Here is a 17596-nt window from a genome sequence, read left to right as displayed (position 1 = left end):
TCTGGGGAAATGTGCCTCGCTCGATTTCTCTCTTTATTTGAAACTCACACCATTTTCTTTATTGCCCAAACATTTAGTCTATCTGTTCCTGATTAAGGAAGATAACAGTCGTCATGACACGTTCATAGGCTTATTTACAAGACACGTCCACACACTAAAACATTAGCATGTAGCCAAAGCTTCTCTTTGGTACACTTGAAACCACAGGCTTGTAGGTGGCCCGGGACATAATAAATCATTCTTAGGTTTTTAGTTTTATAATTCAGTGTTGGTTATTGTTTCAAGTTATGTTCTTGTACTGTTTATAGCTTGCAGTTATTTGCGTTCCTCGTTTACTTTGAATCAATCGCAGGGCTTTCTGTTCCCTCTCTCACTGGTAGAGCTCACAGCAGCCGTATTAAAACCTCACCCTGAGCTTAATACAACAAATAAGCATTTTTATTTTCCATCTGCTAAAGCGTATACTTTGAACTTTATTGATTTGCACGTGCTATTTTTACTTGTGAGGTGGAACAGAGCTCTTAAACTGAGTTTGCTGCTATTTATTTTACCTCAGGGTTTGCTGTACGAGGAACTCCAGGTGTTTGTGGGTTGTGGGAGACCTCTGGCACTGCAGGCTCATCTGTGCAGCGCTTTCACTATTCTAGTCAATATGAATGCAATGTTGAACACGATATGAGCTCTGTTTAAAAAAAAAAAAAAAAAACATTCATCAAATGTGATCTAATCACGTTATTTTTTTATTAAATCACAGATAAAAACAAAATGAACTTTTTTCTTTTCTTCATAACTGATGCTGATTGCATGATCTCCATAATCCAGCAATGCATGAACATCCGACATGTCTCTGTGCTATCTTAGGCGGGTTAGCCCTTTGACTCCGGTCTACCTCTGCTTTCAAAGATGCAGTCTATATCAGGCCTGTGAGGAGAGTATCTACATTATACGCCGAGTTTCGTTTCATTTATGAGACCGGAGTCCTGTTTGTGTGCTGGCGCCTCCGTCATGATGATCTATTTTCTACCATATTTACTTCTTATTTATTAAAACCAGGCAATTGGTTGATAAAACACTGTTTAAAATGAAGATAAAATTAATAAAAAACGAAATTCACTTTAAAGAAAGGCTTTGTGGTTCCTCTTTAAGATCTCTGTGAAAGTTGTAAAGTCATTTTCAGAGCGGTCACGTGCGTAATGGAGAACTGTCACGTCTGTTACATTTTTTTTTTTTTTTCATAAATGCACGAAAAATAAAATAAAAATAATATTTTATGTTCTGTGGAGGCTGACCCTTCCTCGTCCGGTTAGTAGGCTATTACTTTTGTTTTGCACCTAAAAGTTAAAGATTTGTTGTGTTATGTGTATTTTGCTCATATTAAATATAAAATGCATGTGTAGACTGATATTTTACTAATGTCTGGACTAGAGTGGAAGTAGAAAACTGTTTAGTCAGTTGAACCCGCTATGAATCATGGGAACTAGAATGGGTGCAGAATAAGGTGGATTTATCTGTCTGTCTGTCTGTCTGTCTGTCTGTCTGTCTGTCTGTCTGTCTGTCTGTCTGTCTGTCTGTCTGGCTGGCTGGCTGGCTGGCTGTCTGTCTGTCTGTCTGTCTGTCTGGCTGGCTGGCTGTCTGTCCGTCGTGTGTCTTCGGTGAAGAGCAGTCTTTACGTTTTTGCCCTTAAATATGTATTAGAGGAATGTTCAAGATAGCTGTTGTAGTGTAGACTTGTGCGGTTAACTTTCAGTGCCCACTTCCTGTGCTGAGCTTCTGGAATTCTCTTTCATGCCGGAAACAGCACAAGAGTGTTCAAAGAGCCTGGAGAGATTTATAGGAGAGAGATAGAGAGAGAGAGGTGGCTCAGGGCCAGTGGATGCGCGTGAATCCTTTTCACTCCTGCCTCATGGGAATGTTGGTTAGATCGGCTAACCAGCACTGGCTTCCTTCATACACACACACACACACACACACAAACTCAACACCTCTCGGGTCCTCTCTGTCAGAGCCTGTCTCCTGATTTAACCCTATAGGGGATTCTTAAAGCACAAACCTGTATTTGATACTCCTCCATCCAACAGAAGTGAAGGAAATGTGCGATGCCTGTTATGGATTTCACCTGATCTGAGCTTTTTTTAGGATCAAGATTGTTCATTATTTTCAAACCATTTTATTTTTGTATATAGTCAGCACTGCTATCCGTCTGTTCTGCTGGCACACACACTCAGAAACACACATTAAAGGTCATACTATGCTTCCCTCTTTCAGGTTTTTTGCGTACTGGAGTCTTTTGTCTGTGTTCAACAATTCAGTCAGTTCAGACGCGTCTCAAACACAGGCAGCGTTAGAGGGGGGGGGGGGTGACGCATTATGGGTTCTCTTATGTGAGTGTGTGTTTGTGTGTGTGTGATTGCAGTCATTTTGCTTGTATGACATCAGCTATCTACCAGGTTTTTCTGTTTAAAAAAGGATCTATCTATCTATCTATCTATCTATCTATCTCTGTCTGTCTATCTATCTATTCTTCTATCTATCTGTCTATCTGCTTGTCTGTATTACATCCAACATGAATTGGAAACTCATTCCTTTTTATTTGTGTTCTTTCTGTCTTTCTCAGGTGGGGATGAAGGACAATCCTGCAGTAGATCCGATCATTCACGGTCTGAGAGGAGTGGTGCATCACGGTTAGTACATGTTTCATTAATACGCTATTTTAGGTTGAGGGTTTAGTATTGAAATTTATCAAATGTTATTTGTTATTAGTCAAAATACATTCATTAATCATTCTGGCAACAACTCCTGCTAATTTTGTTGATGACCAGTGTGTGTTCTACTTGCTGGAATCAAATCAAACACAAACACCACCAAAACCCCATGTGCAAAAGACACAGTGAATGAGTTTGTTTGATGTTCTTACTGTAATATAAAGCAGTGAATGCGTTTGTTTGATGCTCTTACTGTAATATAAAGCAGTGAATGCGTTTGTTTGAGGCTCTTACTGTAATATAAAGCAGTGAATGTGTTTGTTTGATGCTCTTACTGTAATATAATGCAGTGAATCCGTTTGTTTGATGCTCTTACTGTAATATAATGCAGTGAATGCGTTTGTTTGATGCTCTTACTGTAATATAAAGCAGTGAATGCGTTTGTTTGATGCTCTTACTGTAATATAAAGCAGTGAATGCGTTTGTTTGAGGCTCTTACTGTAATATAAAGCAGTGAATGTGTTTGTTTGATGCTCTTACTGTAATATAATGCAGTGAATCCGTTTGTTTGATGCTCTTACTGTAATATAATGCAGTGAATGCGTTTGTTTGATGCTCTTACTGTAATATAAAGCAGTGAATGCGTTTGTTTGATGCTCTTACTGTAATATAAAGCAGTGAATGCGTTTGTTTGAGGCTCTTACTGTAATATAAAGCAGTGAATGTGTTTGTTTGATGCTCTTACTGTAATATAATGCAGTGAATCCGTTTGTTTGAGGCTCTTACTGTAATATAAAGCAGTGAATGTGTTTGTTTGATGCTTTTACTGTAATATAAAGCAGTGAATCCATTTGTTTGATGCTTTTACTGTAATATAAAGCAGTGAATCCGTTTGTTTGATGCTCTTACTGTAATATAATGCAGTGAATGTATTTGTTTGATGCTCTTACTGTAATATAAAGCAGTGAATGCATTTGTTTGATGCTTTTACTGTAATATAAAGCAGTGAATCCGTTTGTTTGATGCTTTTACTGTAATATAAAGCAGTGAATCCGTTTGTTTGATGCTCTTACTGTAATATAAAGCAGTGAATGCATTTGTTTGATGCTCTTACTGTAATATAAAGCAGTGAATCCGTTTGTTTGAGGCTCTTACTGTAATATAAAGCAGTGAATGTGTTTGTTTGATGCTCTTACTGTAATATAATGCAGTGAATCCGTTTGTTTGAGGCTCTTACTGTAATATAAAGCAGTGAATGCATTTGTTTGATGCTCTTACTGTAATATAAAGCAGTGAATGCATTTGTTTGATGCTTTTACTGTAATATAAAGCAGTGAATCCGTTTGTTTGATGCTCTTACTGTAATATAAAGCAGTGAATGCATTTGTTTGATGCTCTTACTGTAATATAAAGCAGTGAATGCGTTTGTTTGATGCTTTTACTGTAATATAAAGCAATGAATCCGTTTGTTTGATGCTCTTACTGTAATATAAAGCAGTGAATCCGTTTGTTTGATGCTCTTATTTTAATATAATGCAGTGAATCCGTTTGTTTGATGTTCTTACTGTAATATGAAGCAGTGAATGCATTTGTTTGATGCTCTTACTGTAATATAATGCAGTGAATGTATTTGTTTGATGCTCTTACTGTAATATAATGCAGTGAATGCATTTGTTTGATGCTCTTACTGTAATATAATGCAGTGAATGCGTTTGTTTGATGCTCTTACTGTAATATAAAGCAGTGAATGCATTTGTTTGATGCTTTTACTGTAATATAAAGCAGTGAATCCGTTTGTTTGATGCTCTTACTGTAATATAATGCAGTGAATGCGTTTGTTTGATGCTCTTACTGTAATATAATGCAGTGAATCCGTTTGTTTGATGTTCTTACTGTAATATAAAGCAGTGAATCCGTTTGTTTCATGCTCTTTACTGTAATATAAAGTAGTGAATGCGTTTGTTTGATGGTCTTACTGTAATATAAAGCAGTGAATCCGTTTGTTTGATGTTCTTTGATGTTCGCACTGTGACTGCCAGATGGTCGGATAATCAAATTCGTTGTTGATTATTTTCATTATTGATTTGAACCGATTAGGGGTAAAGCGGATCGCAGTTGATCCATGATCCGTATGGACCAGGCCTCACGCTTTGGTACTCAAGTGATTTGTGGATTAATTGATAATCAATGAGTGTTTTTTAAGTTGGGTTTCCTTATAAACGTAAACTGAATCTTTTCATAGTTTGCAAAAAAATAAATAAAAGTAAACTAATGGTTAGGGTTAGGTTCCCTACTGGACCTACAAGGACACAAGTGTACATGCATGGGGAAAAGAGAGCGGTCTTCCGAAAGGGGTTTGCTCTGCATTTAACAGCGCTGGCGACGACGCTCCATTCGATTCAAGTGTGTCTCAAAATGTGCCGTCAGTCCTGGTTGTTACAGCCCTCTTCTCACTCACACACACTCTAGTTGTGAACCTGGTGAAGGGAGGCCATTTAAGCGTCAGGGTGGCACTGATAATAAGGGTGAGACCGCTGTTCTGTCACAATATATATATATTATACACACACACAGTATATACCTGTCATGTATCCAGACTGGCAAACACACAAACACCCATGCATGCGTACACAAACACATTATCTACTCTGTGTCATATTGTCTCAAGCTTTGTTGAGAATGTGTGTAATCTTCTACTTGTGTTTTTGATTGGCAATCTCTGTTGTCAGGTGATAGATGAACAAAAGTGGTGCTAGTCTAAGGAACTACAGCTGATATACAAACAGTACCAAAAGCTACTATTTGTCCATCATACTATTTTTTGTCGGATCGGCTGTTAAACACTTTCCAGGTAGCCTCAAACTCGCCATGTTTCACAGCGCTCTGTTGTAAGTTAACCTACTCTTTATAGTACTCTGTGTATAAATGTTTTTTTTTCTAATGACACAAATCCCCTTTAAGATGGTGTGTGTGATCTCGCCCACTGCCAGTTCACCCAGTAGTATTTCGACACCCCGACTGGGAGGCCAGTTAGCATGAAACACAGCGTATTGCAGCCTGCAAACAAACTGGGTCAGAGATTGTAGATTCCACACAACCTAAAAAGCTTCGGTATCATCTAAAAAATCTCTAAGAACGAGATATTAAAACGTGGATGAATCAACTCATCAACTTAAAATGTGTAAGTCTCCACAGCAACAAATTGCATTTGGATATTTTTAATTTGGACTGCAGTACCTATTTCGACCACTAGCTGTCGTTCTTACAGACTGCTCCTGGCTTTAACCTTGTGTAAGTTGACCCCCTAAAAGTCATTGAATAGTTTCCCTTAATGTTGCTTCTGTCTGCTTCCAGACATTAAAGCTGTGAAATGATGAAGACACCACCAACTGCTCCCAGCGTGAGCTGAACTGTATATTCTGGCATATTAAGATGAAACAGCGAGGTCTGTCCATGATTCAGACAGAGTAAATTGACATCTTTAAAGGTTTCTTAGTTAATATACTCTTGTTCTGCCTGATTTTTAGCCATTTCAGAAACATCTCTCTATGTGTCCGTGCGAAGTTTAAAGGCACGGCGAGGCTTTGATGGTAATTACCGGCCTGCGATTTGCGCTGCCCACTGAGACGTTCGTAGAGAGAGAGAGAGAGAGAATGACGAAGTCGTGGTGTAATCCGGACGGCCGTGGTACTAAAAGCATCGCACTGCCATTCTGACAAAGAGATCAACTCTAATGCAGTGTAATAATGGCACTCACTTTAAACGGCTCCCACTCAAAAGGAGTTTCACCGAGATGGTTCTGCCTCCACCTGCCGCCAGAAGCCCACGGTGAGGACGCTCGATCTGATGACATTGATGAGGTTACCGAGATGTGATGATGGTGATTAACTCCATTTTAACATATTCTGATATTCTGAGTCATCCACGCACTTGGAAAAGTCACAGCCATGATCCCAGGAAGAGGTTTTGCCGTTGCTATGGTGTTTAATGTGGTTTAAAGAGCCCGTGCCCAACTCTCTTCTGGTGTCTCAACGCGCCTCAGCTCGAAATGTGTATTTACCCAGTCTTTTTATTTTTTAATAATCTTTTTCGAGTTGCGATAAATGGAATTCAATAATTAGCCTTTGGTAACCGCAAATACTAAACCATCTATTTGTATAAATTACTACTGACTACACTCTAAAAACGGCTGGGCTGTTTCAACCCAAATTTGGGTCAAATATGGACAAACCCAAATGTTGGGTTAAAAATGCAAATAAACAATTTACAGTTGAAAGTGAAAGTTGAAGTTGGGTTAAAATTTAAAATTACATTTTTAACCCAACATTTGGGTTTGTCCATATTTTACCCAAATTTGGATTTAAACAACCCAGCATTGTTTATTAGAGTGTAGGCTTTTACTGCCAGATTTACCAAACAGGGCATTTTAGCGTGAGAGCGCAATTAAAAAGAAACGGCTATGGGAGTGGAAAGTTCTGCGCTTGATCTAGGGGCGACATGCAAATTAAAGAACACAGCCTGGATCATTAACATAATAACTCAACTCAACTTTATTTATAGAGCACTTTCAGAGATGGTCCTCACTGCAGAACATGAAATCCACGGGGAGGAGTCAGATCCAGATCCAACTCCTCCCACCTTACATTTACCTAAACCTACCTAGCTCCACCCCCTGATCCCTAACCACACCCCTAAACCTACCCAGCTCCACCCCCTGATCCCTAAACCCACCCCTAATCCTACCCAGCTCCACCCCCTGATCCCTAACCACACCCCTAAACCTACCCAGCTCCACCCCCTGATCCCTAAACCCACCCCTAATCCTACCCAGCTCCACCCCTCTCTCTGTTCTCTCTTCTTATCCCAGACAGATAGGAGCAGGGGGTCTACACACACATTCAGAGCCGCGTCTCTGCTGTCAGACCTGCCGATCATGTGCACTACACATAGGAAAGCAATGATTTGCAGCTCAAATGCGGCCGTATGTGTATTCTTAAACACGTTTCAAAGCCATTTTGAGCCGTGTCTGGGTAATGTTGGCTCTTAAGAGACATGCATCCATTTAAAGCCCTCGGCTGGTGGAAGAGGAGAGCTGTCTTGTTAAGTGATCATCCTTAAAGCTCTTATAAGGTAATTTCTCTTAATATTTAACCATATGTTAGAAGACAGCGTGCACTCAGTGTGAACATCCCTGCGTTTGCCTTTGCTTTAAACAGATTACGGTGGGGTTTGGGTCGGGAACACATGCAGGCACATTACTCAGGCCCTCTGGGAACATGTTACTTGCGAATCCTTAATTCAAGGATGTAAGCTTTTGTTCTTTCGCCTGACGTTAACATGAGCAGACTTTAATGAATCTCTCATGAAGTCATTTTAACGTCAGCGGCGAGGACAAATGAGGTCTGTGTAGAGCTTCGCTCACGTCAGGGGTTTTTAAAGCTATTATGTTGAATGGATAACAAGAAATTCCTTGCTTTCTAAGAGTATGATCAGATGATGTACAATGATGTGGATTTTTACCAAAAATTTAACATTTAATTTAACATTAGGGTTTATTTAGTATTCAGTAATTTGGCCTGCCCTCATGAACGTCATTGTAAAGCCAATCATAATAGAGCTCATTACATTTTTAAAGAGACAGTAACAATAGTATAAGTGCATTTACAATGATAACAGTGTACAATATGGCCTCTTGTGTGCTAAAGTTTTGTTACTCTACCTAAAAATGCAAATTGTCTCATCATTATCTCATCATGTGGAGATTATAGACAAATAATGCAGAATATTGTTCCTAAAAGCACATAAAGCTATCATGATGGTAATCTATACAATCCTGAGTGGATGAATCAAGCAAAACGATGTGTGTGTGTGTGTGTTAGAGCCAGACCGATATATCGGCAGACCGATATTAGGCATTTTCCAAACTATCGGTATTGGCAGTTATAATGGCCGATAAATTAATATTTAAAAAATAAAATAAAAATGGACGAATTACGCTTGAACCATGTCATGAGTGTTGGAGTTGTATAGCTTGTCCACCAGAGGGCGCTCTACACCGTTCCTGTTGGCAACACTCGTTGAGTTGGGCACGATACATACATTGCTTGAATAACAATTAAAACAATATCCACATCAGTTCTCTAAACTCAAATAAGCATGACAAAATTTGTGACTAATCATCTCCAGTTTAAAAAAAAAAATAAATAAATAAAATATCGGCCGATATATCGGATTTTAAAACCCAAAAATATTTGTATCGGTATCGGCCTTCAAAATCCTTTATGGGTCGGGCTCTAGTGTGTGTGTGTTGTACTGTGTGTGTGACCGTCATGATGACTGCTTGTAGTTTTTTGCATATAGTGTGGGCTTCCATTCACTGCCATTATATAGACTCAAAGAAATGGGAAAAAGGAAATATGTACACACCTGGGATGTTAAATGATTAGAAAGTACCCCATTAAACATAATAAAGGGGCTTGATTTTATCCATCAGAGATTGTGCCTTAAAAGCCGGCCAGAATATGTCTCCCAGTGTGACGTGACCTCATGACGGATGTTCGGGTGGCGGAGAGAGTCGATGCCGTGCTGGGTTCAGACACGGATGTGTGACTGGAGTGTTTGCCCTGTGGCTGTGTGTGTGTGTGTGTGACAGAAAGGCGCTCTGTGGCATCCATTACCATGCCACTGAGGCACAGCAAAAGCTTCTCTCTCTCTAGCTCTACATTCCCAGTCCATCCTTCAGGGGATTACCGTTCATTCAACCTTAACTTCACTATACACACAACACAAGGCATGTTAGCCTTCCCATTTACACACTAGCCACCCAGCTGCATATAAATGAGCGCATGCTTCTGTTTATCCGGCTCTCTCTCTCTCGGCGAGTGATAATGAGACGGCTATCGGATGGCAGTATCTCTAAACCCTGCTGTGATTGGTAGTGGCGCCGTGTGTTGTGAGTTCATGTTTGTCCCCTCGCGCCACACCAGTCGTCGAGTACTGTTCGCTCGACCAAGAATCACTTCTCTGGGGTGCATAAATCAAAGCATTGAAATGAGCTCTGTTTCTCTACAAGTCCATTAATTCAGTTTAGATGGCCGTCGCCTCTCTGATTGTCAATACAGAATCCCACAAACAACCCAGACAGTGTCAACACTGCATCTTAAGGGTTGTTATCAAATGTGTAGAATATGATTTCTAAATCAAATGCTATTTGCATGCTAAGCTCCTCTGAGCAGGTTTCCCAATGTTGGTTTTGGAAAATGGGTCAGTGGGCTGGCAGGATACTTTATTCTGTGTGCATCATCCTCGCTTTGCATCAAACCAATCAGCGTTCTGCATCTGTTTATCTTGATTTCAGGCACAATGTTTGAGCATTTGAAAATCAGAACAAGAAACACTCAAGTTGAAAGCGGTTTTGGTTTTAGCGTGTCGCCAGGCCAGCCATATGTTGGGCAGGCATTGTTGGATGGAACTGATAAGCGTTTCAATCAGAGGAGGATTATGGGTAGAAATCTGCAGATTGTGTCCTCTCGAGGATTGAGTGGCTTTAAAACGCTAAACGCACAACTCATCCACAGCTTGAACGTTTAGTCTGGCCCATGTCCTCTTCTGGAATAACAACAGACACAACAAGTGGAGGAAAACCATTCCGGGACCAATACGACATTCGTCTCAAAGTTGCAGCTGCTCCATTTCACTTTTCAAATAAAGAAATCTATAAAAAAGTTGTATACTTCCTAAAGAGAATGTGTAGTTAAAGGGATAGTTCTGTCAGTATTTACTCTCCCTCATGTTGTTCAACCCCGTAAGAACACGAATTAAGATATTTTTGATGAAATCTGAGAGCTGGATCACTCCTCCATACTAGTCCATATAGGCTTCTTCAGGGATTGAAACTTGCCGGCCTCAGAAAGTTATTAAAGACATCGTTAAAATAGTAAAAAACACTTTTTTGTGTGCAAAAAACAACAAAAATAACGACTTTATTTCAACTATTCATTTCCTTCTCTCTGGGCGATCTGTTATTGTACGCATCACACACATGACCAGCGTCGGCCAATAGTGAGCCTGCATGTGATGTAGCTCTACGTAATTACACTAGTTTAACTGACTACAGGCCCATAGAGAAGGAAATGAATAGTTGAAATAAAGTTGTTATTTTTGTTGTTTTTTGCACACAAAATTTTTTTACTATTTTAACAATGTCTTTAATAACTTTCTGAGGCCTGCAAGTTTCAATCCCTGAAGAAGCCTATGGACTAATATGGAGGAGTGATCCATCTCTCAGATTTCATCAATAATGTCTTAGACAACATAAACACTGACACAATTTTCATTTTTGGGTGCGCTATCCCTTTAAGGCTGATTATTGTATTCTATTCAATTCCAAGTCATTTAAATCCCAATTAACTCTTTCCCCGCCAGTTTTGTTTTTTTAAAGTTGCCATCAGTGCCTGCATTTTTGATCATTTTCACAAAAGTTTCAGAATATTTTGTTGTATATGAATGTTTTGAATTATTTTTTATCAACATTTGAAAGTTGGCAAGTTTCATTAAAAAAAGAAAGTCTTTTTTGAGCAAAAAACTGAGAAAGTCTTGTTTTTATTAAAGACTACAATTCAGAACGATGATCAAAACACAGATGAGTCGATCGAGTCCATCAACACCCCCAACGCTACACATTTAAAGCTCAACGTTTTAGTCGGTAGCGATGTATGCAGTTTAATGCTGATGATCACGTTATTTTAACGTCATTTCCTTACATATGCTATCGCTTGTTTCTGCTTCTTCTTCCCCTGTGTTTTAATCAGGAGATTCAGTCCTCTTTCAGTAGAAAATTGCAGTCAATGAGTTGCAGGAAAGAGTTACAAAATCCAAACAATATATTAATTAATTATGCCGACCCATTTCCAGTCAACGTCACAGTTCCATCGCGGCGCTAACTGGAGGCAAAATGGCTAATACACGCTAGCACAGATTCGGCTACATAAGGAGCTTAAATTATTATTATTATTAAATGTCATCTTGTTGTGTTGTCTGGTGCAAGAATAGATTAAAAAATGAATATGCTGTATCTGGAATTTTTATTTCTAGAAAATATTAACATCATTAAAATTGCACCGTAATGTCACTCTTTATATTGCCGTCGTCTTGGCACTAGCTCGGCAGAACTGCTGATCGTACACACAAGTCTTTACAGGACCATTCAGCACATAGTTTTAGGCATTTACAGATTTATATGCCCTCAGTTTCTTTTCACACTCGGTTTCGGTGTAGAAGTCCGGCCACTCAACCGGAGTGAGCGTTAGCATTAGTCCTGTCAGATCATCCATCATTGAGTGAGCGTGTATAGGTCGGCAAATCTGCAAATTAACTTTTGCAAATAACAATCGCGGTCCTGGACAGTGTCATTGACCTTACACATTAAGATAAAATCGGATTTTCTCATTGTAAAAAACAAGCTAACAAATTTTACAAACTAGCGTTAGGGAAGCGAGAGGGATCGCTCTGCCTCCACCTAAGCTCCGCCCACAAAAAAACGTCACTGTGTTCAACTGAAAAGGTAACCAACAACCACTGAAATCCTTGTTCTCAACATGTTCTCTGTTGTTGTTGTTCCAGAGAAAGAGACGTTTCTAGAGCCCTTCGTGCTCCGAGACCTGCTGCCGTCGTCGATCGGGAGCTACTACCGCTACATCGGCTCTCTCACCACGCCACCCTGCAGTAAAGTGGTGGAGTGGATCATCTTCAGCCGGCCCGTGTTCCTCTCCTACAAACAGGTGAGTCTCTCCAGCTGACCCACTTTAGGAGTCTGAGGAAATACAACCGTCACAGATTCATTCGACTGAGTTGAATGAACAGTTTAAATAATAGAGTACACTATTGTGTATAATACCTTTAAAGACCTCAGCCTTTCACCACACTGACTCATGCCTCTCCATTTGTATGCAACGCATGCGCACATACATCCCGTTCCCCCTCTCGGCGGTGCTCCTGAGCTCTGATTGATAAGAAATGCTCTCAAACTGTGATAGAACAAAACCAGCTGCCAGAGATGGGCATCCACTTTTAGAGCAGAAATCATCAGTCTCACAATCACCACGTTTACACTCAGAGAGCAAACAAAGAGAGACGTGGGAAGTGTGGACTGATGTTTATAATGTACAGGCAGGGAACAGTCCATCTCTGGCCGCTTCTGATCTCACCGCGTGAGGGTTTGCTCTCACACATAAAAGATCAAAGACATCTGTACAGAACTCATCCGGACGGCCGTGTAAGATTCCAAGTCATTTCAAGATTTATAACGCTACGGTGTAAGGCTGTAATGATAAAATCAATATTTTAAAAAGAAATAGACTGGCAGAGAACGTGTTTAATTTCACACTCTAAAACGACACCAACCCTCGGTGTGAATCATTCGTAAAACCATTATTATATTGCACAATTCGTAAATGGTCTTTACAAATTATTTACAGATACTTTTGTTCTGCTCGTGTAACTTGAATTGGGTGATATGCGACGTGATTGATATGCCTTCCTGATTGGTGAATGTCTAGCCAACGCAATACTGAAAATACATCTTTTTTTTTCACTTGAAATTCGTTGAAACTTGTCAGCGAGTTAGACGAGAGGAAGACACATAAAATGCATGACCAAAACCTAAACTAACCACAATTCTAAAAAAAACACCGTACAGGTGTAATAGGTGTAGATGTTCGTACAATCCAAGTAATACGATAACGGAATATTCTAGTTTTCATGACAGTTTGTTGGTCACAATGGTTGACTAAGGGACAAAATGTTAGTGAAATTGACTATTTTCTTTATTATTGATATTTTTTAGTGGCGGCAATTTAAAAGGGTGGTATAGTGCCCTTTTCACAAGATAAAATAAATATTTGATGTCGCCAGAGAAGTTTTAGCTCAAAATACCCCACAGATATTTTTCCACAGTCACTTTTTGAGGGTGAGCAAAAACACTGTTTTGTGTCTGGCCCTTTAAATGCAAGACGCGGGTTTACCCGCCGATCTAACTGCGATATTGTTATTTTAGCTTACTTTATATTCGGGTGAACTCAACTGTCTTTGCACTGCTGACTAGCCTGAATATAATAGACAAGTTATTGTCTACACTGGTTTGTCCAGCCTTTATTGAGCTCTGTTGGTTGAACATGATGATTTGCAGAATATAAAGGTGTTACTGTTTTTGCAGTTTGTCTATTAATTTTTCTACTCTCTAAAGTTAAAACCTTCTATGAAAAAAGTTAAAAAAAAAAGTTTTAAATAAAAAAGTAAAAAATAAAAAGTTTCTATGAAAACCTATAGGCCCACTCACATTTCCACTGGCCCACCCAAAATACAATGTGAGTTTTAGCTCAAAATACCCCACAAATATTTTTATATAGCATGTTAAAGTTGTCACTTTTTAGTGGTTAGCAAAAACACACCGTTTTGTGTCTGGCCCTTTAAATGCAAATGAGCTGCAGCTCACGACACAGTGGGCGGAGCTTCAAGAGTGTGTTTGTTAGCAGCTCCGATTACCTCAAGCAGACACACGCTAAAATGTCAGAAACTGTTCTGCCTTTTATGTTTAAACCGGAGTGAGTCAAAGATGGAGAGACTAAAGAAGAAGTGACAACATGTAGGACGCCTCTGAATGGTTAGTTGATGAATTTATGTTGCTGATGTGGAGAGTTAGCTATCTTCAATTAGCATATTCTGTCAGAACTGTTGTGATGTCTACAACTGCTCTTCTTCTTCTCAACATGGAGTGTGTTCCCAGGGGGGGTTTATATCAATTTTAGTGATGTCACTAACCCTTGTGTAGTTTGTATAACGTTAGTTCCTCTCAGCCATTTGTTGTAGTCCTTAAAAACGATTTCTGTTAAAGCAAATATCTTCCTTTGCTTTAAACTTTGAGCGTTGTAACTTTGCAGATGTAGTTTATGCTCAAACAGCAACATTACACACTCACTACAGTTAGAAAAGTGAAATCATAATCAACCACCCCTTTAATTAGCATTCTGATTATGCTAATCATGCTGGTAGCTAAAGTTTGCACAGCAAAACCCGTGTGGGAAACGTTGGGTTTTCAATATTTCACCTTTAAAGCATATATCTTTAAGTGTCCCGCCACGATGGGTTTCTTAGTGGTAATTATAACATTTTTAAAATGAGTGTTTTTTCTCATTGTTTAAAACCATTTATGATGCATTATAAAGGCATTTGCATATAGCCAAATAATCACTGTAGCCCAGATTTTGTCAGATGTGTGAGTCCCTGTCAGTATCCAAATGTTCTGAGCGCGTCAGGAAGTGATGCGTGTACGGGTCACAGCTCATCGAGCGTTTAACAGGAAGAGCTGTAAACACTTTCTGCTCTCGCTTGACTCCTCTTAGAGTTCTTTGTTCCCTTCGGTCTCTGTGATTTTGTGTAAAAGGAAACACTGCTGAGGCCGATGTAAGTGTGTGTGTGTGTGAGGAAGACAGTTGTCCTTCACTCCCCGTTTCTCTTGCTCCTTTGTTCTTCATCAAAGCAGGAAGTAGGTCACGGAGACTGACAGACTGAGCTCTGGGGCGCTTCGAGACACGATCGATGCTCAGCCAGTCGACTGCATTTGCAACATCTGGAGCATAGGTGGACATCACACACACACACACACACACGTCTCACCATTCGCCCCTAGAACGCCCTGTTGCTGTCGTTAGCCATAAGACATTACTCAACTATCAGACTCCAACATGTCTTCTGAGCAGTGACACACACACACACACAGTTGTGTGACCCGGAACGGCCCTGTTGCTGTGATTTCCCACCAGGGATTACTTAACCCTCATACCCATGATGCACAGTCATTTCACAAACACACACACACACACACAAACACATCTGTCCCGGATTACTACAGCGCTAAGAGTCGTACACAATGAGAGACGTGCTTGCCCAATCCCAGTAAGCCGTTTAGAAGCGAGGTTTGGGCGTACGAGGGATTAATAGATGAGGATTGTGATCAGGAGATTATCCGAGAGCAGCATATTGTTTGGGTTTGACCCTAAAGCACAGGAAATGATGTCACAGATCAGATTTGGTGGAATATCGGAGAGGTACAGCATGTGGGGTTTGTTTACTCGTTTGACGGATGATAAAACACACACTCTGGCTGTTTTTTTGTGTCACACACGTTCACGTCGTTTACCCTAGCTATACGTGACGACACCATACACTTCTGTTGCTTTTATATTATAATCGCAACTAGGATTATGATGGATCAATTTAAAAATGTAATCAAGTGAATTACATGATATGCTTATTAATTTAGCTTGCATTTCTAAATATAAAATGTTAATAAAAGTATATATTTATATTATTATAATATATATTTTATTTGTTAGATATCAAATACATGTGCTAAATGTTAACCGATTAAAAGTTTAGGTCGATAAGATTTTTTACATTTTAGGTTGCAGTTATTTAATCAAAAATGAAGTAAAAACTGCAATATTTTGAAATATTATTTCAATTTAAAAATAACTGTGTTCAATTGTATTATATTGTTAATGTTATTATTATTGACTCCAGTCTTCAGTGTCACATGATCCTCCAGAAATCACTGATTTGGTGCTCATGAAATGAATTATTATTATTATTATCAATGTTTACCTCATTTTTTTTTCAGTGTTTTTGTTTTTTAGTATTAATTTATTTATTTTTTTAAATCTGTGTAATTTACATAATTAATTACTGTTTATCTTTTTTATATATTTAATTAATCACTCATTTTATCAACAACCAATACAGTCACAAAAACTTTTTTTTTTTATTTAACTTATTATTTATTATTTAACTATTTACACTATTTGTTCACTCCAAATGCTCTAAAACAGCACTTTTGGATATTTCAAATATGAGATAATAAATTAAAATAAAATAAATCTACCTTTTCGAAACACTAAAACAAACCTGATCCAAACCTCAGTTTTATTAGGACCTAAGAACCTTTACTCACAAGAAAGAAAGATGGATGGATTGATCAATGTTTTCTAATGGAGCGTTTTTAGGTTTCTATCTTCTGTTTCTCAGTGGTTCAGCCTCAGACTCGCACTTTTAGGGCCGACTTGGTTTAAAGTGAACCAGGAAGATGTTAAAATGTTAACATGTTAAAAGGAAGATGTGCAGTTTGGGCGTTCGAGGTTAGTGAGGCATGGCTGAGGCAGAACCGAGACAGACGGTCGGCCATGTTTTGGGTCTTTGATCGGACTGAGTCACTCGTTTTGAAGGAGGGAAAAGAGACTCCGGGCATCTTGGGAGATGACTTACTTAAAAAATAAGAGACATGTTAAAACATACTGAATCCCCCCCTCTCTCTCTCTCTCTCACACACACAGCTGGAGGCGTTCTACTCCATCTTCACCACAGAGCAGCAGGACCATGTTAAATCCGTCGAATACCTGCGAAACAACTTCCGCCCACTCCAGAGTCTGGACAACCGAGAGGTCTTCAAGTCCGCGGTCAAAGATGCGTGGCTGCCTGACTTGACGGACAGCCTGGGGAACCCGTACGGCACCGAGGCGTCCAAAGGTGGGCGGCTCTCCTCAATGTGTGTGTGTGTAAACCAGATGATGTCACAGAGACATTTCAGACTCTTTTAGATACAAGTTTAGATTCAGATTTTCCTCATTAGTGCTTGCTCGTAATGCACGAGAGCGAGCGAGCGTGTGTGTGTGTGTAATGAGAGTGAGTAGGTGGCATATGGTGCCGTCCTCTACTATTGTGTCATTAGACACTCTGTCTTTATTGCCTATTTTTCGCTCATTTCTCTACTCCGCAAATGCACAAGACTGCAGCTTTTCAAGGACACACTGCTCTCTCACCTCTGTGTGTGTGTGTGTGTGTGT

General features: G+C 39.4%; 1 protein-coding gene across 4 annotated transcripts in view; it reads left to right on the top strand.

Moving 5' to 3' along the window:
• The window catches only part of ptprga (protein tyrosine phosphatase receptor type Ga), a 281085-nt gene that overhangs the window by 212812 nt on the left and 50677 nt on the right, over positions 1 to 17596 (top strand). For 3 of the 4 annotated variants that reach the window (XM_039656230.2, XM_089125112.1, XM_039656229.2), the window contains exons 6-8: positions 2615 to 2681; positions 12324 to 12481; positions 17087 to 17279. In XM_039656230.2, the coding sequence (XP_039512164.2) occupies positions 2615 to 2681; positions 12324 to 12481; positions 17087 to 17279 (418 nt within the window). Of the gene's footprint in view, positions 1 to 2614; positions 2682 to 12323; positions 12482 to 14214; positions 14362 to 17086; positions 17280 to 17596 lie in introns of those variants that run through there. The other variant, XM_039656231.2, reaches the window with a different exon arrangement.

The sequence above is a fragment of the Pimephales promelas genome, chromosome 21 (assembly GCF_988280905.1).
Source record: "Pimephales promelas chromosome 21, fPimPro1.hap1.1, whole genome shotgun sequence".
Lineage (NCBI taxonomy): Eukaryota > Metazoa > Chordata > Actinopteri > Cypriniformes > Leuciscidae > Pimephales > Pimephales promelas.
Note: the sequence above shows the minus strand (reverse complement) of the source record. Positions and strands in the feature narration are given on the sequence as shown.